We start from the raw sequence: 23,878 nt of genomic DNA on the forward strand, positions 1-23,878 counted from the left end.
CTCACCAGTTGCTTGGCAACCAACTCCTCCTTGGTACTGATGCAACTGCTCATGTCTTCATAATTACAGGCTCTTTTACAATATTTAGCAAAAACAAAAGCAACAATAGAACTGCATGGAAAAAAAAATGATCTAATGAAGCTGGAATACAGTGGTGCCTTGCAGTTAAATTTGTCTCCGCACGGCACTGATTACACATCTCTGTGTCTCGTATTGACGTACAGCATGTGTAGGCTGCTGCCTCAGATTTCAAGCTTTTCATCATTGATTTTGGAATTAGCATTTCTACGCGTGTGTATGCAAGTGTACACATATATGTGTCGGTTTCATCATTGTTCCAGCTGGTTCGGCAGGTGATTCCTCCATCCGGGTGTGGGGTTTGTTGCCCTGTAGGAAGGCAGAGCTCCTGTACCCGAGGGGCTTCTCTGGGCTTGAGGAAGAGCCATGGAATCCACTAAAAGGCCTGCAAGATAATTAAACATCTGTGAGCAATTTAGAGGTGTGAAGAACTGATCATTTCTCGACGTGGATCGGGACGTTGTGCCAGGGATTTCGGGGTTAAACTTAAATTAAGCTGTCAGATGGCGAAGGAAACCTTTTAAGGAGTAACAATCATATATTTTCAGTTGTGTTTAAACCAGCTTAATTACAAAGCCTTGTAATTATTTAACGTCAGCGCAGTCTCATTAATGTAAGCAGTGACCTTCACTGTTATTCTGGCAGCCGAGGGACTGTGATGTCTGACTAAATCTGCGATCATCATTTCCTGTGAAGGAGGCTGAATCTAAACAAGATGATTTGGAACTTTTAATGGCAACCTTAAATGTCTTACAACAGATTTGGATCAAGAATTCATTAACGTGTTTCATCTTCATCATGGATTATAATTGAAGTCAAAACCTTTTTATTTCCCGCACACATTTAACAATTTTGTTCTGCTTTCATTCTAAGATAATCATTTGTTCATCCTCATGTTTTTGCCGTCTTAGCACACTAAAATGGCCCCCGCATAGTTATTAATTTGTTAGGATATGTGCTGCTTTGGACTTGCTGTCTTTTCTCACCCAGGTTTGGCCTCTTGCAGGATGAGTCTCTGTGACTGGAGTCGGAGGAAGCTGATGTGCTGTCTGTGGAGCTGGACTTGACCGAGCGGACCGATGGTATCGACGGTCCAGGAGGATTTGCTCTGGGTTTGGTCACGACTCCGACGGATGCCGAGTTGCTCCACTCTGGACAACAGTGGCAGACGCAAGTAATACAAAATAAGCCCAAAGTTGTACTTTTGTCATTGCTTCCATAGTAAGTATGTAAAAGGTCATCACAGGTCTTTGCTTAGTATCAATTACTATATGGTTATTTCTTTACAAATTTAAAATCCTCACAAATGGTTTCCATAAAAGTAGGTTGAATGACGTGACGAGTTCACGTCATTGCATTGCGTGACTGTCTTACCAGAGTGCTCCTCAAGTCGAAACGGTCCGAAGCAGAGGTGAATCCGCCATTGTTTCCTGACATTCTCTTTCATTAGACAGTGGAAGAGGAAGATAAAAAGTCCTGGAATAAAGAGGAAAGAGAGACAAGGTCATGAGCTTTTGGGCGACTAGATTGGATCTTGGTTTGTGGCTCTTTGTTCCCTCAGCAGATATTTTTAATTTGCACTTCAGCTCGGCATTTCATTGCCACAAGTAAACACTGGTGGTTGCGTCACTTTGAGATACAGAGAAAGTGTGAAGACGAAGGCCAGCTGAGGTAAAACAGTTGTGAAAGAGTTGCATCATTTAGTCGTTTGATTTCTCCTTCTTTTTCTGGGTCTCTTTTGAACTGCGATCGTGAAGTGGGACATAAACTGCATGACTGGTTTGGAGATCTTTACTGAATAAATAAAACAAAGCAACACACACAATGGGTTTCATACGAGATTTTTTTTTTTTTTTTTTTTTTTTTAAGTATGAGGTTTAAGACAGGACTGGTTATGATTATATTATCATTACAACATTTCTATTAGCAATTTAGGCTTCCTCATAGTTCCAAGTCCGTCTAAACAAACCCTCATAAACTGTTCATGAGTATCTGCATGTTCACGTTTTATCATTAGGTAGGTAGGTCGGTAGGTAGTTACTTTATTAATCCCCAAGGGGACATTTTTTCAAAAATATTAGCTTCATTAATACCCCTGATTGTTGTAAATTAAAAGGCACATTTGTGAGCATATATTATTCAAAAATAAGTAAGTGTTAAAAGCAAAACTTTACTCCAGAGAGCTTTAAGTCATTGCTGTTTAAATCAGCCACGAAAAACTTAAGAAGTTTAGCAGAGGCGATGGTGATAGTAGGTGAACCAAGTATTAATACAGCTGCTCAAACTTCACAAATAGCGGGCAAATGGTTACATGGAGGTTAGATACTAAAACGCATCTTTAAAAACTAAAAGGCGCTCATGATTTCAGTACCTCAGAGAAAACAAAGCACAAAAAGGTTGCTGACTGCAAAAGGTTTGCATGTTCTCTTGATGTTTGCGTTTAAAGACATGCTGGACATTATCCACCTTTCAGCAACTCTCCCTGTAATAAAAAGGAAACAACAACCTTGCAGGCTGTTGAGTCCAGAGAACAGATACAGCAGAACTGTTCTGGCTGGTCCCCAGGTAAAGAACCCAACGGCCCATGTCAGTCCGAGTAACAGAGTGAGACTGGCAACTCCCTTCAGGTCGTGCATGAGTCCGCTCCGGGTTCCTGCCGGGCTGTTGACTCGCATTCGGCGAATCTGGATCAAAACCACCACAAAAACCTAAGAGGAGATTAAAACGAAGGCTGAGAGTAACTACAGGAGAACGGAAAGGATGTATGCAGGAAAATATAGATAGACAGCTAAAAGCTAAAGAGGAGACCACTGTGATACGTTACCAAGTAAAATGTGGACATGAGCCTTGTTTTAGTCATTTGAACTTAAATGAAATGTTCAAATTATTTACCCCAATGTTGACGAGAAGCACCAGTCCAGCATAGGCAACCACAGACACATAAAATGTCACATCGTCCTGGAGCCAACAGCTGAGGGAGCAGAAAAAGCATTAAAAAAAAAAAAAAGATGTCGGGCGGTAGGGGAGGACAGCGATGCATAAATTAAATTTGTCGGAAGAGAGGGGGAGATATTGTGGTCAGTGGTGGTTTTCCTGCACTTACACAGTTTGCCACGGCGAGAGGGAGTTGCAGTGTGAAACATTTAAATGGAGTATGGTTTATTTGCACAGTCACCCATTTGTGAATGAATGACTTTTTTGCAAATACATTCATACAAACTTGAGAAGCCAATAAAAATGTTGACACCATGCCACAAGACTTTCAGTATGACACTGACATCAGCTTGATTATAAATGTACTTAATCTCTTGGAAATATTGACTGGATTGATATAAAGGTAGAAAACATTAAAACATGATATAAATGTTGCGATGCTGCATATCAGGCCCTGTACTGTACTGCGTAGGGGGTTAATTGTTTGTAGATGTTTAACTATCAGTGACAAGATGCTTGAGAAAAATAAATTCATGAAAGGACCACAGAATAGCAGTTGTAGACAAGTACAAAGCAGCAAAGCACATGTTGCATGTAGTTTTGAATTGTGTTTGAATGCTTAATGTTGCATTAAACCTCCAAGTCATCAATGACACCAAGTCGTGAGTATAGTTTTATCGCAGCCAGTCCATATAGAATTTTTCAGTCTCACTGATTAGCGCACTTTTGTTTCAAAGATGCATCATAGAAAATGAATATGGGAGGAAGCCAGAACTCACAAGTTGTCCGAGTTGTCCAATGGCTCTAAAGTAGACTGAGGATCTGTGTAAAGGTGACTGCCGTACGCCTCTCTGTTCACGATGAGCACCAGGATGCAGATCACCAGAGGAAGACCTGGAGGAAGAGTTCAAATGTTTCTACAGCACGTTTCATAGCCTCAGAAATAATGACGACGATACTTGGTTAGCTTTAAGGCTTTTGTGAGTTCGTCATGTCTCCGCATTCTGTTTTGAAGTGTTTATAGCCGCTCACTGTTAGTCAGTCAAGCAAAGACATGACTCACCCCATCCCAGAGCACAGAACTTGAGGATGTATGAGGGCACGTAGACGTTGAATACTTTGACGAGGGCGAAGTACATGTTAACGGCCTCTAATCCCATCCAGGTGAATGACGCCAGGAGGAAGTAGTGCAGCGTGGACGCCACGGCCACACAGAGTCCGTACACGGCCCAGGAGGACAGCCAGGAGTTGACCAGGAACACTAGGTTCAAACCCAGCAGGGCCAGAGAGAGGTTGATGAGGATCTGAGAGGGGTAGTCTCGACGGAGCTTTCTACGTCGGACATGGAAGTAAAGCATTTACGGTAAGACACAGAGAGCACAAGATTTAACACTGAATAGGAGAAAATAAAATTGTACCATTATGGGAAATGTTCATGTGCATAAATAAATCACTAAATGTAGATACACGTACAGAGAAACATTTAATAATGATACGAATCGTTACATGAATGTGTCATTGGCATTTCAGTGTAAATAATATAGATGTGAAAATGATTGTGTGCCTCAAAATACAGGGATAGTTTTCAAATTTATCTGAATTGTAGTTGACAGGGCTGTAGTCAGACAGACAAATGAACCAGGCTGCATGGAAACACAGTCAGTGTATTAAAAAGCAGAAAACAATCATATGATAACAACTCTGGTTGGAGTCTTACTCGAAAGCCGTGTAGGTGAGAACAGTGATTCCCAAGAACAGTGACGAGACTCCACAGCCAGCATAGGTGATAATGGTCAGGATCTGCTCATTAGCCGGGTCCAACTGAGTCCTGGAGACATCCTACACACAAACACACACTTAGCAGGAGAGTATCTGTATTTGTTTGTCTCTAAAAGCCCTTAACGGGCTCCTGTTTGTACTGCCAAACAAACTGGCATGAAGACCTGCGCCTTTCTAACTCGTCGAGTGGAACACTCAAATTACTGGGCTACTGTATATTTTTTCTATCATCATCAAAACCAATGAAAACACAAAACCAGCAATGAATTAATGCCGCTAACAAGGTATTGCCTGCATATATTATAATCCTTTGTGCTGCACAGCTCTGCTGTTGTCTCACAACTATTAAAACCTCATCAATGAGCCACAGTGGAGCACTGGGTGACACGCTCGTTGATTAACACAAACACAGGACCTGTAATTTACTTGGGAGTCAATCACACACACACACACACACACACACACACACACACACACACACACACACACACGTGCCGTCCTGCTTCCATAAATACTCGCTACAGCAACAAGTCTGCTGTTGAAAGACCCCAATAAATCCACCATGTATTATTGTTCAGAGTTTTTCAAGGACATTTTTAGTTTTTTTTTTTAAAACAGAAAGTGTACATTTGTGGTCGATTGGTAAAAATGTACGGCCTTTGAAGCCACGATCGCGGTAAGGAATGTGTTGAAAGATGCATTAATGAGTAGTTGATTTGTGTCTTTGCGTGAGATTTGGTGACAGCCAAACAAATTACGAAATTGCAAACCTTACTTTATACTATACATTATTTGCACTATATACTGTACTATATATTCAATTCAGTTGTATTTATATTGCGTCAAATCACTACAGAAGTCATCGTAGGGCACGTAAGACAGCAAGGTCGACAACTCCCATGTAAGCAAGCACTGGCGACAGTGGGAGGAACAGAAAAGAGGAAGAAACCTCCAACAGAACCAGACTCGGAGGCGGGCGGCCATCTGCCTCGACCGATTAAAGTTATATTAAGGGTTAGTTTCAGTAATATTTAGATTTACAGCCCTTTTAAAGAAAATTTTGGAAAATATTTCTGCCCAGACCATTGAAGTTCAGATATATGTAATGTGGTGCACTGATCTTTTTTTTTTTTTTTTTTTTTAAAGGACTTCAATTGTTTTTAAATGAGAAAACAGGAAGCATGTTTTTAAAAACAATTCTTAGGCTCCTCAGAAACAATGAATCTGTGTCAAACTTTGCTTGGCTGCAGGTAATCTTTATAAATTGTTCTTTGAGTGCCCTCTGCTGGTTAAATCTCAGTTGAACCATCCTCCCCTGTCTACAACCGATATGCTATTACCACTACCATCTGTAATGCTACTACCAGCATCACTACCATTACCTAAACTTTAAAATGTTCCTCTTCAGCCGGAGGGTGCTTACCCGGAAACTGCAAGTCTTGTAATAAACGGTTCGTACCAGAAGGACTCCGAAGTGTGTGAGATGATCACACAGACACGTTGTGTAGTCTGGGCTGCTGTTGTACTTTCGGCAGCCGTAATCATCCCAGCCTCCGTGTCCATCTGAAAGGGAACACTGACACTCAATATCACACAGTTCATCCAGCATTTATAACACTGGAAGAGTGGCGACTTTAATCAGGACCTACTGTTTTTATTGAAGTTCCAGTACACACACTGCACCTCCTTGTAAAGCTTTTAACAGAGAGGAAAAGGAATTGCACTCATTTATTCATTATATTGGCAGCAGTGTTTCGTTAAAGGAAAACCTCTCCTACCGTATTGGGTATAAGATGGCGGAGCGTGACTTGGACGTCTTCAATGAGGTCTTTGATGGGAGAGCTGGCGTTGATCACATTGGCTGACACCACAAAGGTGTTGAGGGTCTGTTCCTTTGGGCTGCTCTGAAAATAATAACAAAATAAATATGAAGAAGTTATTTCACTGATGGGTATCCGAGATAAGTATATTTGCACCAAAGTGTTTAAAAACCAGTGCTTGTTTTTTTTTTTTTTTGCTTTTTAACGTAACATGCTGCGTTAAGAATGAATAAAACTGAATAAATTCAAATGAACTAGAACCTTGAAGAGCATCGGGATGCCGTAGAACTGAAACTGGACTCTTGCTAGGTTCTGGTTCAGGTCTTGTTTTGGGAAGCTGTGCTGCAGGGCCGACGGCAGGGAGATGAAAGCCACTGTACTGTTGAAGGGATGCCCGTTGATAAAAATCTGCAACATAAAGACACGTTTCTTTAGTTCAGACTCGGACAGCATCTTTTAGTTAACAGCAACAGTTAAAGTCATTTTTGAGATTCAGTGCAGACTCAAGAATGAGAATGTAAAAAATTTAGTATTAATTCATTAATTTTTTTCACAATTTTAAAAACCAACAATAAATCAATAAAAAAAAAAACAGTTAGTACATTAATCAAAAAATTAAATTGCAGCCCTAAGATATGGTCTTCACTATACTGTATTCTTATGTCCCTTCATAGTCTGTCTTCTCTGATGTGTTTTACCCCATTTAGTGGAAGGAAGTGAGTCAAAAGTGATGTTTTCTCCTGCTCTATTGACATCCAAACGTTAGCCGACAGATTAAAGACATTTTTCTTTTTTTTTTTTTTTTACCAACCTCAGGTTTTGTTCCTGTCCAATCAGACGACACACCAAAAGTTAAACTGCCAAACTGTCCAGGAACTACATCCAGCACTGAAATAGCAACAACCGGAGCAACCAGGGTGAACGAGCCCTCGTAGTCCACCATCCTGTCTCCCACGGTCTCTGTAATATTTAGTATGCTGTAGAGGAAGACAGAGAAGGGCTTAGTACACTGATGTCGGATTAGTCGAGCCTCAATTTGGATTTTTTTTTTTTTTTTTTTAATTTTTTTAATTCAGTTTTCCCTCCTTACGTGTTAGTAAAAGGCACCAGGTTGCAGTCAGTTTCCAGTATTTCTGAAATGATGTTAATGAGAGCTTGGCCCAGGTTTGGCCTGACCACACTGACGTCAATGACGTCCTTCAGCTTGTTGAGGACTGTGGCCAGCTCCTGGTAGTTGAGTGTGGAGTGATTTCTCAGTAAATCTTGAATCATCTCCAGCACATCCAGAGCATTATCTGGAGATAAATAATACAACCGGTGAAATAATGCATGTCATCAATCTGTTGTTGCAGGGATTTTAAATTTGTGAAATAATGTGTTCAATAATGAATTTTAAAAGTGGAAAGCTAAACCGTCGGGGACTGTCGGACAGAAAAAGCGTGTAACAGACCAGCAGTGACTTCGACATGGTCCAGATCAGAAATAGTTTCCACCGCTAGAGGGCAGTCGTTCAAGTCTGGAGACATCCAGTAGGTACCGAGTTTGCTGTCAGAAAAACAGGTGGTGGACAATGAGATGAGCTTAAAAATGTTTCCTTTAAAACAGGATTTTTTTTTTTAAAAGGTTGCTTTCGTCATCCTATTTGTATATTTCTAAAAATCTGCTAACTCCCTTTCTTATTGCTATAGCTCCAATTTCAACTTCTGTCAACTTTTTGCTTTCTACACTCTTGACTTTGGCACAAAAAAAAAAAAAAAAAAGGCATCAGCTATGTTTTTAAAAGCGGAAAATGATGATGAAGATGGATTTTAGACACTCGAGTCCTTACGCAGCTGCGAGACTGTTGATTCTGGGAATCGCCTATCGTTAAAGTCCAATCATTAGTGACATCGAGCTCCTGATTAATAGTTTTACAGCACAGCCATCAGTGAGTATTGCAACACTGAATCAACAAACAAAGTCCTGGACACACACACACACAGTATAGACCAACGGATGTAATCAATTCTCAGGTAGACCCAAAGTTATTGATGCTTTAAATTGATGTTGACCGCAGCTAAATACATGAAACAATCACCTGATTTAGCCAGTAAATATAAGAAAGTATTTTGTGTGTATTTTATTTTGCTAGCTGTGCGGCTTCATGAATGGCAGTGTTGGTCTTGTATATATATATATCAACTAACTTTTTTGTACCAATTCGCAAATGCTAAGCGTGCTATCCTAAGATGGGGCGAAGGCCAACATTATCTTAGAGCTCTGCGATATGGACAAAATTGAATGTCACAATATTTTTGACCAATATATTGCAACAATAGTGTCGAGATGTGCTTTCATGAAATATTTCTATAATGAGATTTTTGATAAATAGTGATCAGTAATGTAGACTGAGCGGCTAAAGGCAAATAATAGAAAAGCTACAACAGTCCAACGAGTTCAGAAAGTGACACCGCTTTAATGTAAAGCGGCCTTTAAAACCAGAAAACGACAACATTCACGCCATATCTATAATATTCCGACACGTCCAGTCTTGTATCATAACGGGATAAGATATCAATTTATCACACGGCCCTACTGAGACTGGCTAAGCACAGCCTCACAGGAAGTTTATGCCAGTGTAATATTATTTCCATCACTTGGGTTTTGTAAGTTAATACTGAGGAACTTTTAGGACCTGTCTGCGTGTTTGTGCAACGTTTGTATAATTATTTTCTACATCCAAAATAGGTAGATTCCTAATAATGATCCCAATTATTTTTTTTTGTGCCTGTGCCGTAGTGGTGAGCGTGCCCCGCAGTGACCAGCCTGTATAGAATGAATCCTCAAACAAACGCTTCAAAATTTGATGATTCGTTGAAGCTCTCACCAGTGCCGGGTGGCGCAGCGACAAGGATTTTTTGGGCATATCTGAGTGGCATTTTTTCCTCCTGAAGTGTCGGGCCACGCAAACAGGCCTTTCCGGGTCTGGTGGGTTTCTGCGTTGCACTTGAATATCACTGAAGCGGTGAGACGGTAAACACAAGTGCAGAAGGAGATTAAGATTAAACGGGCTCGTCAAGTTTTTCAATGTTGCGCGTGAAGTCTTCCGCTGAACCCGAACCTCACTCACGTATGCGGCTTATCTCTATGTCTTCGGTCGCTATGGAGACGGACCCATTGTTGTAAGGCATCAGCAGCAGGCGTCGTATCTGCTCTTCGATTTCCTGTGTGTCTGACAGCAGCATCATAACCTGGATCTGGAAAACAAAGCTCTCTCTGCAGACAGCGACAAAGTTGTTATTGGTTCATGATGATGGAAATTTGTGTAAAAACAACTTGTTCCGTACCTTGAAGCTCTGTGTACGAACACCTGGGAGAGAACAAGAGGATGTAACACAGCTTACGGGAGGAGAAACAGTATTTTCATATCAAGACAGAACATATGCTTTTAAGTTATTATTTATTCTCAGCAATTTAACCTTTTTCTAACTTTTGTAATGGAGCCCGACCTTTCCTGGACTTTTTGGGGGCGGATGCCAATATTAGGAAGTAAAAATATATACGAAATCGACACATCGGCCGAAATGTGTTCATCAAACACTTGCGACAAAGATGTGTGATTGAGCCAGGATATTTTACAGTTTAACATTAATAATAACACCAGTGCACCGAAACGGTCAACTTCACTGGGAATTTCACAAGCATACGTAACTATTGATTTAAAACACACACCAACAGAAAAACAAAAAAAATCCAAACAACCCCAAGCATCTTTTTTTTCTGCATGATGTTCTCCAAAAAGAAAAAAGTTCCCATATCAATGTATTTCAGACAATAGCATCCAATAAAATCTGCCTACAGATCAATCGGTCGAGCTCTGGTTTGTAGATTTATTGAGCACACAAAAACATTCCTTTGTGCTGGGTTTCAGCGGTGAGGTTTTTCCACCTTCAGCCAGAGTAAACGTAAAAAAAAAAGAAATCTGGAGCAATAACCAAATAACTATAATCCTGTGTCGTAAAAATTACGAGATTTAAAGAAATCGAGTATCAGCGTTAAGTTGTTAAAATCACTAAAAGTGATGTCCTTAAAAATCGCAACGACTTCACTCGGTCTGAGGTCTTTTTTTTTTTTTTCTGTTTACTTACTCTATCGGAAGTGAAGAGGCGTGACTGCGGGTTGGGATTAAGTCTGGAAGTGAGATCCGTAAGCAAGTTAAGTCGTTCACGCGGAGAGATTTTCACATTCATCAGACATTTCTGGAAACAGATGGTTTTGCAGCTGCATCGCATACTGTACCTTTCAACTTTGGGGAGCAGCTGAAGGTCAAGCACTGTCATCAAGGCATCAGGTAGACTGGAGTTGAGCTTTTAAGAGGAGATTTAGTAGCTGGGGCCATTACGGGCATTTGCATGTACACTTTTTGCAAATAGCATCATATGCCGTTTCCTAACGGTGGCCATAATTGCGTCACGTGCCGTTTCCTAAAAGCATCATAACTGGATTCCATCAGCGGCACAGCTCATTTCCTAATCGTGTCATATGTCTTTTCCTCACAGTGAAATAACGGCATCGTGTGCCATTTCCTAACCGATTACATTTTGGTGGTCAGAAGTCACTGTGACCCAATATCCGTCCCCTTCTTGTGAACGTGTTGCATAACTCGGGAACGGAACGGAAGATGTTGACCAGATTTCCCACTTGGGTCAGATACACAATTGGCGACACTTAATCTCTGCCTTGAAACTGTGCTCGTCGTATAGATCTTCTGCGCTTGTCAGGTTGAAGGTATGTGCGGAGCGTCCGCGTTTTGAATTTAAAGTTTCTTTACAACAAACATCCACATTGGAAGCTCTGTTTAATGTCATGGCTCCAACCTGTTGTGTTCTATCGGAAAACAGATTCATTGGCCAAATTCGTTCGGAGTTGTCGCTGCATATATTACATGAATCTGGACAGATATGGATGTAAACTGCAGCTTGACTGGTAGGCGGAGGCACAAAAGAGGGTTTTGTACTTCATCTACTGTATGTATATTTTTCACACAATACTACTTGGCTTCCCCTTCCCCTGTGAAGACTTCTTTGCTGGCCGCGTTTAATAACGGCGAATCTGAATCTGTGTCGTTATCTCTCGAAATAAGTGCTTGGCTGCTTGCGTGTGACGTACCCAGGTGGGAACGACCTGTTCGGGGTCGCAGTCTCCTGCTATAGACGCGTTCACCTTGACCTCAAAATAGAGGTCTGCAGAGAAGATTGAGACAAATCAGAAGCTTATTAACGTCACCGATACGGAACTGTGACGTAGGCGGCGAATCACCAGACTGACCGGAGAAGTTTGCGGGTCCTGTGGTCAAGGTGGTTGCTGCTCCTGCGATGGTGGAAGCACTTTTGGTGGTGCTGATGTCTTGGGCTTTAAGTGTAGTGGCAGGGAAGGCAGTGGAGGGTGAGACTTGAGAGGTCCCCGTCACCACAACAGGAGGGAAGATGGTGGCAAAGGAGAACCGTTCTGGGAAACAGATTAGCACGTTATCGTGAATCCAGAATCTTGTTTTTCTGCAAACGATTCCCAATCGCCGACTGTTGGGACGTATTTCCTACCGACAGGTGTGGTGTGTATGTTGGCCGCGTCAGCCAGCAGCTGCATCAAACCACTTGGGTGGTTGTAGGGGACGCTGAGGTCCGTGTACACCTCATTCTTCACCGCTGCCACGTCCATGCTGGGGATAACACTCACGTAAACCAGGCAGTGGAACCTGCAGGGGAGACGGGAGAGTTCAAGTTCGCATTTTATTTTGGTTTCCAGGGCATTTTATCTTGTGACTCCTCCAAAGGACTCTACTTCATACTTTGACAATTCATCAGAAGTTGGGACCAAAAGCCTCTTTTCCACTGCCGTTACGGATGTGCTAGACTCGACTGTACTTGATTTTTGGCACCAAAGTACTTTTCTGGATTTTGTTTCTCACTGCGCGCAGCACCTTATAAACGTGGCGTTGTTACTGTAGCGACGCTGAATGAAACTGCCTTCGTGTCAACTTCAGTGCAACATTCACCCTCGCTCAATCCAACCAAACGGCAACCTCTGCCACGGTTTTACAGGTTGCCATTAATGGAGTGGTCCACTGAATATACTAAATTGCGACTGCTGGACGTCCCGTGTTGCTCACACACCAGTCGGTAGTGTTTTCACGTCACTTTTTAGTATCGGCTCAGCTTGCTTTGAACCTCAACACAGGTTACCGGGCACTATCCACAACTTTTAGCCAATGCAAAAAAGAAAGTAGAGTCGAACTGAGCCTGAACGGCTTTTGTGTGGAAATGAGCAAGTGCACCGGTGACTACTTTTGCCTTTTAAGTTTTTGTTTTAAGGATTTTTTTTTTTTTTTAGAGGTCAGTAAGAAGCATGCAGTATAAATGTCTGCTCTGCTTTGCTGTCATTCCTAGTGACAATTTACTTCTTTTTTTTTTTTTTCATGCAATAAGCTCTGCTGTTCTTTACTTTTCTCTTCTTACTGTAAAAAAAAAAAGTGATTTGTTTAACAGCAAGCAGGTCAGAAGAGTTTGACCAAGTGTGACATTTTATTTTACTAAATTCAAAGCCCAAAAAAATGTTACATGCTTATACATTTGCATATAGTGTATGCATAATCAAAAGATTATAATTTGAACTAGAAATTGGCAGTGCATCTTCATGCCTAGCCACTGTCATTTTGTACAATATTTAGGAAACAGTGAACCTGTACAGTGTTACCTGTTGTTATTTGGGGTATCCCACTGCATCTGAAGAACCAAACACATATTTAATCAAGAAATACAATTTTCAAAGTCATCGTAGAAACCGATTTTTTTTTTTTCCCAGAGACATTATGTGTATGATGGTAAAACAAATAATTTTGACAAAAGATTCCTTCAGTTTGGTAGTAGACTCTGTTTCTGTCCTAATATTCATCATCAGCCTACATGTGCACTTGCAGTGCGACGGTTATGCCTGCATCAAGCCAGTATCGGCTGATATATACCAGCCTGGTCGAGCCATCAGTCGAGCTCCGATATGCTTACCAGCCTGTCCTCGTATGATGTTTTTACGAGGTCTTCCTCATTGGATCTGCAGAGATCAGAGAAACTCAAGTCAGTTCCTCCTTTCTGACATTTACTATCAAACGAGGTTTAACTGATTTTGAAGTGACATTTAAACCAATTTTTTTTTATGACAAAATACACCCAGTCAGTGTCGTAAATGTGAATCTTCTCCTACCTGGTTAATTCAAACACAGACACTCTGTGTAGGTAGATGTCGGTCGGAAGGACATCTCTGAGCTGCAGGAGCAACAAACGGCAGATAGCGGTGTTACGGCCGCTTAGGTTCACTGCAGGAGAACACGGTCAAAGCTTACGCACTAGAATGTGGTGAATTATTTTATCTAAAGACATGTTTTAACATGTATTCAAACCTTTTCATACTCTGTATTATTACTATTTTTTTTTTTTTTTAGATTTACACACGCATTACACCCAAACTGGCCGTATGCAGTCAGCCAGGCGTTACCAGACGCAAACTCGCTGCGTCCATATATGAACCTGACCACACTGAGATTGAGGATCGTTGTAGAGCTCGGGCCTCTAACAAATCAGCATCGACCCATTACTATTGCTGTGCGCCAAAACTCAACGAGCTGTAAACAACAGAAACCCTCCTCCGATGTGAGCGGAGTGCCATGCAGTGGCAGTAAAAATGATCGTTGCGGACATGTTTTGTTCGGCCTTGATCTTTCTCCGTTTGCAATATTCCTTGAATGGTGTCAGCGTCGCCGCAACTGTTTGCGTCGCTTCTTCTGGTTCCCAACTCTTCTGCTTCATTTCAAAACTTCAAACAGCAGCGGTTGTCCGATTCGATAGTTTAAAAGAAAAAAAAAAGAGCAATGGACCGTTGTTATTTTTGTTTTACCCAATGATGTGCGATGTCTCTGGCTGTGTAGAGCTCGGTGTTGTTCCCGTCGTGACGGATGATCGCAAACATCAGTCTCACCTCGTAAGTGGACCATTCTGTCAGACATAGTGCAGTAAACAACAACAACAACAAAAAAACACATAAAACCACAGGAAGGATTATCGTATACCAAAAACGGATAACTTTCAAGTATGTCTAGTAAAAGTATTTTAACTTCGTTTAACTGATTTCTTCTTTTCTTTGATTTTTAATTTGTGCCAATAAAAATGGCACACTCGTACAATATTGCTCCTTCTTCTTCTGCTGAAATTTCGCAGCAAAACTCTTCCTGCAGCTTTGAAAAAAAAAAAAAAAAACATGCATGAATGGGAAAAGGTCACAATAAGTGAAAAAAAAAAAAAGTGAATTAGCTGAACAATTACAGCAGGTTTCTGCTTGGCAAAGAGAAAATTACACCGCTCGACACCTCAGTGATCTTGATGCGACTGATCACAGAATAACTCCCATATTTACTTTAATTCCCAAATAGGTGATTAAACAGTTGACCGTTGAGGGTGTAAACCAAAGGCAGCTGTGGAGCTGGTTGGAAGAAAAAAAAAAAAAAAAAAAGATGTAAAACGTTTGATGAGCATAAAGTGCATCAAATAAACACTGGGGAGGGAAGGAAAGGGAGAAAAGCTTGAAGTAAATAGTGGGTTTATGAAATGTGAAACACTCACTGCACTGCAGGCTGGAATCGGGGAGCGGAGCGCAGGTCTGAGTGTTCCAGTTGTCCCACTCCCACTTCACCAGCTCGCCCTCCGTACAGTTCAGCGATGTCACTTCCCGTTCGCTGCGTTCTCTCCCCCACATTCGGAACAGAGAGAATCTGCCCGACACGCCGGTGAACGGCACGACCCGGACGTCGCCGTCCACCAGGACATGCTCCGCGCCCAGAGTGAGCGAACCGTTGGGGGCCAGTTTGTCGCACGAGGAGCGATTGAAGGGAGAAGTATCGGCATCGTGAGCTGCGAGAGGGAGAAGACGTCGAGGGGGGGCGGGGGGGGGGCAAATTACACAGTGAAATGATCGCGTGTCGATCCTTAAGTCAGAACAGCACGACACGCGGTACAAACGGCTCTCCGGCCGTCGCGTCGAAGGAATTGCCACTGAGATCAAACTTTGTGTCGCGCTTGGGAAATGTGGGAAATGGAGACCCTTAACAATTGTTGAGAAAAACCCGACGGCAGTGAAGCCATGTGCCGGGCGAGGCGTTTTTAGTGGCGTTTGAATTTTAGAGGGGCGGAATGTCACAACAGGAAGGGTCTCTGAACTTTTAGATCGCACCTCGTATGAAGATTTTAGAGCATCCAAATGAAATCTTCATTTCACATTTATTTATCAAAACTACTCCTTACAGGACAGCTGATCAGCAGAACCGCGGCAGTATTTACTGACATCGCAACTTTTTTTTTGTAGAGTTTTATTGTGACTGGTTCTTGTTTCATCCTCAAGAAGAAATTATCCGAGGAACAGAGACCACAAGATGTTAAAACAGGATCTAAAACCCACCTGCCACGATGTCCTCTGGGTTGCCATCAACGTAAAGGACAGGTCTGTCTTTCGCATGTGACCACGTCAGACACAGTAAGTGCCACCGTGACAGACGGAGGTCGATCCGCCGGGTCGTCCACTCCCTCCCAAACAGCCAGACCACCAAACGGCCCCACTTCCCCCCCAGACCCAGCTCGGCATACTGGACGTCGGGGTGACGGTACATGAAGGCGGTCCATGGAGACGAAGCCGGGGCCTGGACGCGGTGGACAAAACATGACGCGTTATTTTCTCAGCACCGTAAACTGTGCAGCCCCGATCAAACTTTCCTGTTTACAATGACGGCAGTGTAACTTAGGAAAGGACGTCAATACCTCGAGCTTCAGGCTGAGGCAGACGGTGAACTCCTGCAGCGCGGGGATGGAGACCTCGGGCTTTAGTGTCCAGTGGCTGCACCCGAAGGTGAAGTCAGCCACCTTCCCCCATAGACTGAGCCAGCTTGGCACTTGACGGGAGCAAATAATGTACAGTCAACATATATGTTAGTTTGATTAGAGTAGGCCTGCAACTAACAATTATTTCCATCACCTATTACCGCTCTCTTTGTAGTTTTGTAATGATAAAAACTGATTCCTTTCTTTTAATGTCATTGATTTCTGTCGGATGTATTCTTACTTTGGATTCTCGTTAGATTGTGTTTGCTGCATATCATTTCAGTGTGATACAGAGTCAGTTGAGAATCTGCAGATTGAAATGTAAGACAGTAGCTGGCTGCCAGTTAAACTGTACACAGTATGACAGCTGCTCTCGTACTGTCTTCATTCGTTCAGGCTGTTTCTTACAGAGACTTTATTTTGTACTGTTAGTGCTTGGCCTTGGGGCGTTTAACCACTGTTATATAGTGTTTAATTTATCTTGTAAAGTTTCCTTTTTCTTCAAGCTTCTCTTTCATCAAACAACTTCTGTCTTCATATTAATTCTTACCTCGCTCCACAGTGAAGGCCGGGCAGCTCAACAAAGACAAATGGATGAATAGAGTCACAAACTTTTGAAGGAAAATCATCACGAGTCTGGAAAAAAAAAAAAGTTTCTTTCTCGGTATTTTTTTAGTTACAAGAATGTTTACGCATTAACTGCACAAATACCGTAATAAACGAGGAAAACTGTAGCGACATTGGACACAATGTTCTTCTTGTATTATATTAATTTAAAAAATGAGTGTATCCAGTTTTTAATCAGCTCAGCATTGGCTAATGCTGCTTTTAAAGTGTCAAAGGTTTATCAAAACACTTTTAGAGCCTTGGAAGAACTGAAGAAGCACTTACCTTTTAATGAAATAATCTGAAAAATGAAATCCCGGCCCAGAGTCTTTAACAAACTCTCATGCCGCAGAGGATTATCTTAAAAGTGTCTCGTCGGATTCAAACACTGAACTCTGAGAGGGAGCATAAGATGAATCACAAACCTTCCTCTGTAAACAAAGACCGTTTGGTGCCGTCGGGCTGTGATTGGTGCCCTGCTGTTAATATGTGTGCGCAGGAGGAAAACGTGTATGTAAATATTGAACATCCTCGTATCAGTCAATCAATTAAAGGAAACAACAAAACCATAATTGACCGGCGCACACAGGCTGAAAGGTTATTAGTTCTAACAAACATGCTGGTTTTTTTGGTGGTTTTTTGGTGGTTTTTGTAAACATTGCCTGCACACGTACAGCTGACTCACTTTAAAGGTCACACACACAAGACTTTTTATCAGGTTGGCACCTTTCTCTAAAATGAGGAAGTTAAAGAAAACACCATAAATCTTTCTGAACTTTATTGTGAAACTATAATTGTTTTATATAACAGATTCCCGAAAAGGTTTGTGTTATATCACAGTTCGGTCAATAAAAAACAAACGTGATGCTCAGTTTTGTAGAAAAAAAAAAAAAGGAACACATCCAGGCATGCAGTTTGCATATATTCCAATTTATTTTCCTTTTTCCTTCGGAGGGAAAATAGTTAAGAAAAGTGCATAAAGTTTTTTTTTTTTACTTAAAACACACATGAAGCATTGTAATATTTGGCAATTAGCAGTTACAAAAGCGGGTATAATTTTGATTATCTGGTCACAGGAAGATTTTACCTTTCAAACAAACACAAGAAGTTGACATTAAAGCTACCAACATAAGCAGTTTTTTTTTTTTTTTTGTGTACATGGAAAAATACAATTTAAACAAATATAATTCAGGAATTTATTTCAACAAGCAATGTTTTTAAAAAAAAAAAACAATACAAGCTAACCTTTAGCTTAATGCTAACACTTCAGCAAACCATGTGTTGAGTATGTAAATATTCAAAATATGTAAAAACGCTGTTGTCATGTTTTAGAAACACTGATTTTTTTGATTTTGTTTTTTGTTTTTTTACAAAGGAAAATCCTTGACATGTAGATTCATAGAAAGCATCATCTATCAGTATATGATTTACCTTTCAGGTACTGCAGTGCATTCATCTGCCCCTTCTTTAATAACGCCAACAGGGAAGTCGGTCCAAGTTTAAAACACATGTTGCACTCTGATACGGATTTTTAGTGTCATATTTTACGTGATGCAGAAAACCGGCAGACCGACACACAGTCGTCGGAGCATCTCGTTTCAAACCAGCAGGACAAAGCTCATTACCGTCACTCAGCACCGGGTATGTCGTCGCGTTGGCATGCAGCATCGAAGCAAATTACATTTTGGCGTCATCCTTCCCATCGCGTCATCTCCCCCCCCCAAAAAAAATGTTTTAACTGAATAATAAACAGAACAGTTGAAAATGGAGACCCCCCCGGCCTTCAAACGAGACGATATAGTTAGAAAAACGGTTAAGATTATATAAATCGCTTTGAAACAAACGCCCAAGTTGTCCGTCACTGCTTGTTGCCGCAGTCGGCGCAGAGGATGTCTCTCCCCTTGGCGACGAAGCGCTTGTTGGACAGACTGAGCGAGCATCTCTTGCAGTTGAAGCAGTATTCGTGCCAGGAGCTGCCCTCGTAGTTCACAACGTTCACTCCTTTACCAAAACCTGGGAGGAGGAGAAGAGAGCAGTTAGCGGAGGAGGAGTTGACCTTTTGGTCACGAGTCGTACTGAACTTGCGAAGTCAGAAAACACAACATGACGCTGTCCCACTGAACACATTTTGGTCTTCGGGTGGTCATCGGTTCCTTCTAAATATCTTGCGGCCTGAAAACCTTGCGTTATTGGCAGCTGAATCCCTGTTCTGGTGGGAACAGGACCTCTGTGAGGATGGACTGTCTCATTTCAAGAGGAGCCACAGTTGTTGAACATGGCTTCGACCAGGCGAATTGTTGTTTTTACACCTTTTTTTTTTTTTGAGTAAAAACTGTATATTTTCACTGTTAGTGAATTTAGAGTCGCTCGCTGTTTCCCCCTCTCTTCAGTCTTTAAACTCAGCTGAGCAAACCATCTCTTGCCTGGAGTCTGATGGAAAGCAACTAGAGTGGTCTTAATATATATATATATATATATTTTTTTTTTTTTTTTTTTTTTATCCAACTCCCTGACAACAATTTTTGTTATATCTGCTGGAACATGTGACCTCTCCTTAAATCTCTCGAGATGATTTACTTTTTACAATCTTCATTTTCAAATGTTAAGATAACCTGTGATGGCGTTTTGGCAGCCGCTGCATTTCTTAGCCACGGAGCTCTTGTAGCAGTCGACACAGAAGACCTGGTCCTGGTGGTTGGTGAAACTCGACCCCGCCAGAGGCTTTGAGCAGGAGCTGCACACGAAACAGTGGCCGTGCCACGGCTGGTCCTGGTAGTTCACCCCTCCGGAGGTTATAGGCTGGAGACAGATCGACGTGGACAGCAGTATTACCGTCAAATGAAATCCTATAAATGCATTTACTTAGTGGATTTTTTTTTATTTCGAGTGTCTTCAGGCACCCAAAGAATAAAAAATATCCCGTTTGAAAGGAATTACCTTTTTGCAGCTGACGCAGTGTTTGGCAAATTTCTTGTCGTGGCAGGGGCTGCAGTAAACATCGTTTCCTTTGGAGAGGAAACTCTGCGATCCTATCGCTCGTTTACAGTTGCAACAGGTGAAACACTCGTCGTGCCAAGAGTTCCCTTTGTACTCCACAGTCTCTGCACCTGCAGGAGACGAGAAGAGGGTTTGGATGCTGCCGGCGGTGAATTAAGTGCGAACATGTCGACGGGCATTTTTCAGCCACTGACCCAGAGACGCACATTTGTTGCTCTGGTGAATTTGTGAGGTGAATTCTTCTGAAAGTCGGGCGGCTTTTACCAAAACCCCTTCAGCGCAAAATCAGGGTCGACGGGTGACGTGTCGTACCTGCCAGTATGGCCTTGTAGCAGCTGTGGCAGCGTGGAGCGTCCTCCCTGGAGCAGCACTTCCCGCACATGATCCGGTCGTCCTTGGTGCTGAAGGGCTCCTTGGCCAGCGGCTTGTAACACTTCGCACAACGGAAACACTCTTCGTGCCAATGTCGGCCCTTGTGGCTGAGCTCCTGACGGACAAAGAGAGGCAGGTTTTCTTCGGAGGTGCGCGGGAGGGAAATATGGACTAAAAAAAAAAATATACAAAACTGTCTCTGAATCCGAACCCGGAAAACGCAACCTGATGACACACCTTGGTCTCCACGGAGATGGGTCGGTGGCACTCGGCGCAGGAGTTGGCGCAGAACTTGGTGTGGCAGCGAACACACACCGGCCTCCCCTCGCTACGGACGAACCTCTTCCCCCCGAGGTCCTCGCGACAGTAGAAGCAGTGCGAGCTGTCGGCCATCGTACACGTCGAGGTACGACTCACGCCTGCAGCGAGAAGAGGAAGAAGAAAGAGAAGGTAAAATCCTCACTGTGACGTCATCGTGGTAAACACGATTCTGCTTTTATGGCTGCTGCTGGGTTTTTTTTGTGTTGTTTTTTTTCATTTTCTGTGATCAAAAACGGATTAATTAACTCCTGGTTTCTCTGACTGCTCTCAGCTTTGTGTGCTGCTCAAGCTGCTGGTGGAAATAAGGAGCTTAAGATCCAGAATTTGGTTCCACGGCTGCACGTCAGCGTCACCGCAACCGCTTTATTGGATTTGACTCTGGGTTTTCTCACAATTAAAAACGCTACCTACAACTATCACACGGGGGCGCTGTTGAAACACCTTGTTACTAAAGAGAAAGGTTTCAAAGGAGCAAACCCTTTGATATTCACTGATGCAGTTAGCTGATGAGGCACCTCACGACCTTGAGATATTTACATTGTGTAAAAACATAGCAGCCAGGGTGTTCATGTCAATGTTTCTGAGCGCCTTTGTGCTCGGTTCCTCCCCGCTCGTACATCTTATCACCTGTCGATAACGCGTTACTGACAACTTGCGTAATAAAGTTTATGGCTGATTTGAGAGGCAGACAAACGACCGGCAACACAAGTTTGTCTCCTTTGATCTGACGATGAAACTTTCAATCTTGCGCACAGAGACGAGCAAAAGTAGTTCACTTTCACGGCCGTTCACCTGATCCAAGCTGAATCAAGTTCCTGAACTGCGCCCAATAATTTTACCCGAGGATGTCTGCACCATCACGTGCTAAACTTCCAAAATGTTAGTAGACAGACTGGATCAAATTCTGACATCTGTCGTTTTAGAGGGGTTATGATGCTCAAAACAATTCATCAACGTTTTACAGTCGTGAAGGAGTCGGCTACAGTTGGACATGTACACGGGGATTTGGACGGTTTTCTATTGTTGACCCTAAACTGTGTAATAGTTCATCCTCCACTGCCATCTTTAAAAAAAAAAATCTGTGCGGAGACCCATCATTTTGTTTGTTCTCTTTATTTGTTTACCGCGCAAATTATGTTGAGTTTTTTTAAGATTTTGTCCAAATATTTTATACTTGTATTAACGAACTTTTATCTTCTTTCTTTCCAATTTGAATCGTCACTAAAATAACCTCATCTCTCTGTAAAGCAGTTTGGTCGCTGTTTGGGTTTTTAAATGCACTTTATGAATTTATGAGACTTGATTTCTCACACCACAGAGTCCAATAATCACTCTCCCTAAAATACAACACTTATAAACTTCCCAAACATAGAACCAAAATCACTACGTTGACCACCATAACTCTGATCACATAGCTGTGATTACAGGGTCGTGATTTCAGAGGGTAAATAATACACAACATGGTGTCCAAAAAAACAAAAAAAACAAAAAATCAGCACTACACAAACACACAGAAGTGTAGTGGAAGAGTTGGCTACAGTCTGCCTTCGCAGTCATTTCCCACATTAAGTTCACGCTGACTGACTGTGAGGAATTCTCCCAAAATGCTGGAAGAGAGTTTTTGTGTGTGTGTGTGTGTGTGTGTGTGTGTGTGTGTGTGTGTGTGTGTGTGCGCGCGTGCGCACAGTAAGGTGAACACATGAAGGAATTCCTGGTATGACAAATGTGGTGAGATCTGGAATGCTGACAACTCTTTGACAAAACCCACACACACACACACACACACACACACACTCCACTTCTTACACGAACCACTCCCTGGGAAACCACAAACTACAGCGTTCGCCTCCTGGATGGATCGGCATGTCAGCGCAGATTCACGAGGAAGTTCTGGTTTTGGCCGAGGATGTTACCGCAACTTTGTTGACATGCGCTCAGATCCATCTCATGTGAACTCGCCCGAGTTCTCAGCAAAAGTCAGAGATGGGTCTCGGGGATTCGCTCTCAGATGCCGACAGATATCGGTTTGTTAGATACGCAGCGATGCTTTCGGAGGGACAGTCGCGGTCGTCTTCAGTGACAGGTGGACAGTGGTGGCTGTACTCGGTCAGGTGTCAGCTACAACGTCATCTTCATGAATCCCTCCCCTGAACCCGGAACTGCAGTTGTCTTCCATCTAGAAATCAACAGTTTTAGGTTCGAGATAGTTTTGATTTGTTGATAGGGAACACTGAAATTAGAGACAAGAGCTTCATATTTGTCCCACCGGTGTCTCCTATTTTGATCTCCGACTGCTAATGTTATGATGAGCTCATATTTAATGTCTTTTAGGTTCATTATATTTAACCCGTGGGTGTCTTCAGTTTGTTGGCATGTCAAATAGTTGTTAATTCATCAAAATGTAGGTCTCCATCATACAAATTCAGCTCTCAAAAGTATCTCATAAACTACAAATGTGTCAAATTTGAAGTTTTATAAGTGCTATTGTTATTTTGTAACCGACGAAAAATATCTTCCGAAGCCCTTTCTTTATTTATTATAACCATGAGTATCATGTGTACATTAAAGTTTTTTTTTTTTAAAAGCATTTAAAAATGTTTTACCATCAAAACATCATTTGTTATCATAACAAGAAAAAAATATTTTCACCATGAATACGCCAATAAAACTTCTCAATTACATTTTTTTCTTTTTTTATACAAATAAATATTGGAAATATTTGTATTTAATTTAAAGCTTTACATTTTTTTTTTTTTCACACTGTGTATTCAGTTGAACACAATAACCCTATTTTATCACTACAACGCAATCCGTGTAATTGGAGAAAACAATACATCACGGTTGCGTTTACGCATTTTTTTGTTGTTGTTGTGGTCCAAGAAAAAAAACGTCAGTAGTTGGAAGCACAACAGACAATAAGATCGATTTAAACAGGCCGCCTGACATTTGTAACCCGGAGTCAGGTTGTGGTTCGACGGAGGTATGTGGCCGAGGTTAAAGGTGCGGCTGTTAATAAAGTCGATGAAATAACTTCTTTTGTGGTCTCGTCTCCTCATCAGACAATAAATCTGGCAA

The 23,878-nt window shown here is 42.0% G+C and overlaps 2 protein-coding genes across 2 annotated transcripts in view; both read right to left on the minus strand.

The window, feature by feature from the left end:
- On the minus strand, window positions 1-18,569 carry LOC138195984 (adhesion G-protein coupled receptor G4). The gene is made up of 26 exons (XM_069145640.1): window positions 18,545-18,569; window positions 16,448-16,578; window positions 16,092-16,329; window positions 15,260-15,547; window positions 13,848-13,959; window positions 12,191-12,345; window positions 11,919-12,098; window positions 11,760-11,833; window positions 9,938-9,960; window positions 9,721-9,866; window positions 9,478-9,607; window positions 8,062-8,156; window positions 7,702-7,906; window positions 7,492-7,588; window positions 6,873-7,019; window positions 6,570-6,695; window positions 6,441-6,486; window positions 6,251-6,354; window positions 4,730-4,851; window positions 4,076-4,344; window positions 3,792-3,906; window positions 2,971-3,049; window positions 2,585-2,786; window positions 1,453-1,554; window positions 1,065-1,229; window positions 1-463 (listed from the first exon to the last, which is right to left on the minus strand). The coding sequence occupies exons 1-26, from the start codon at window positions 18,567-18,569 to the stop codon at window positions 330-332; spliced, it is 3,510 nt and encodes a 1,169-aa protein (XP_069001741.1). The 3' UTR covers window positions 1-329.
- The window catches only part of LOC138196224 (four and a half LIM domains protein 1-like), an 11,494-nt gene continuing 5,640 nt past the window's right edge, over window positions 18,025-23,878 (minus strand). The window contains exons 2-6 of the mRNA XM_069146063.1: window positions 20,720-20,901; window positions 20,423-20,597; window positions 20,051-20,220; window positions 19,726-19,912; window positions 18,025-19,126 (exon numbers count right to left, since the gene is read on the minus strand). Coding sequence (XP_069002164.1) covers window positions 18,972-19,126; window positions 19,726-19,912; window positions 20,051-20,220; window positions 20,423-20,597; window positions 20,720-20,875 — 843 coding nt within the window. The 5' untranslated portion in view covers window positions 20,876-20,901 and the 3' untranslated portion in view covers window positions 18,025-18,971. The remainder of the gene's footprint in view (window positions 19,127-19,725; window positions 19,913-20,050; window positions 20,221-20,422; window positions 20,598-20,719; window positions 20,902-23,878) is intronic.

This window comes from Embiotoca jacksoni, unplaced genomic scaffold (genome assembly GCF_022577435.1).
Source record: "Embiotoca jacksoni isolate LCO1_2020_lvr unplaced genomic scaffold, fEmbJac1.0.p SCAF_13, whole genome shotgun sequence".
Classification (NCBI taxonomy): Eukaryota; Metazoa; Chordata; class Actinopteri; family Embiotocidae; genus Embiotoca; species Embiotoca jacksoni.

Bases quoted from the DNA above. Each gene is read 5' to 3' on its own strand.
- LOC138195984 (XM_069145640.1), bottom strand. From the start codon at position 18,569: ATGAATGCACTGCAGTACCTGAAAG. The intron at 9,608-9,720 runs GTGAGTGAGGTT...TCACCGCTTCAG, and splicing joins CATAGAGATAAGCCGCATAC to TGATATTCAAGTGCAACGCA. The intron at 4,852-6,250 runs GTACGAACCGTT...GTTTGTGTGTAG, and splicing joins CACACTTCGGAGTCCTTCTG to GATGTCTCCAGGACTCAGTT.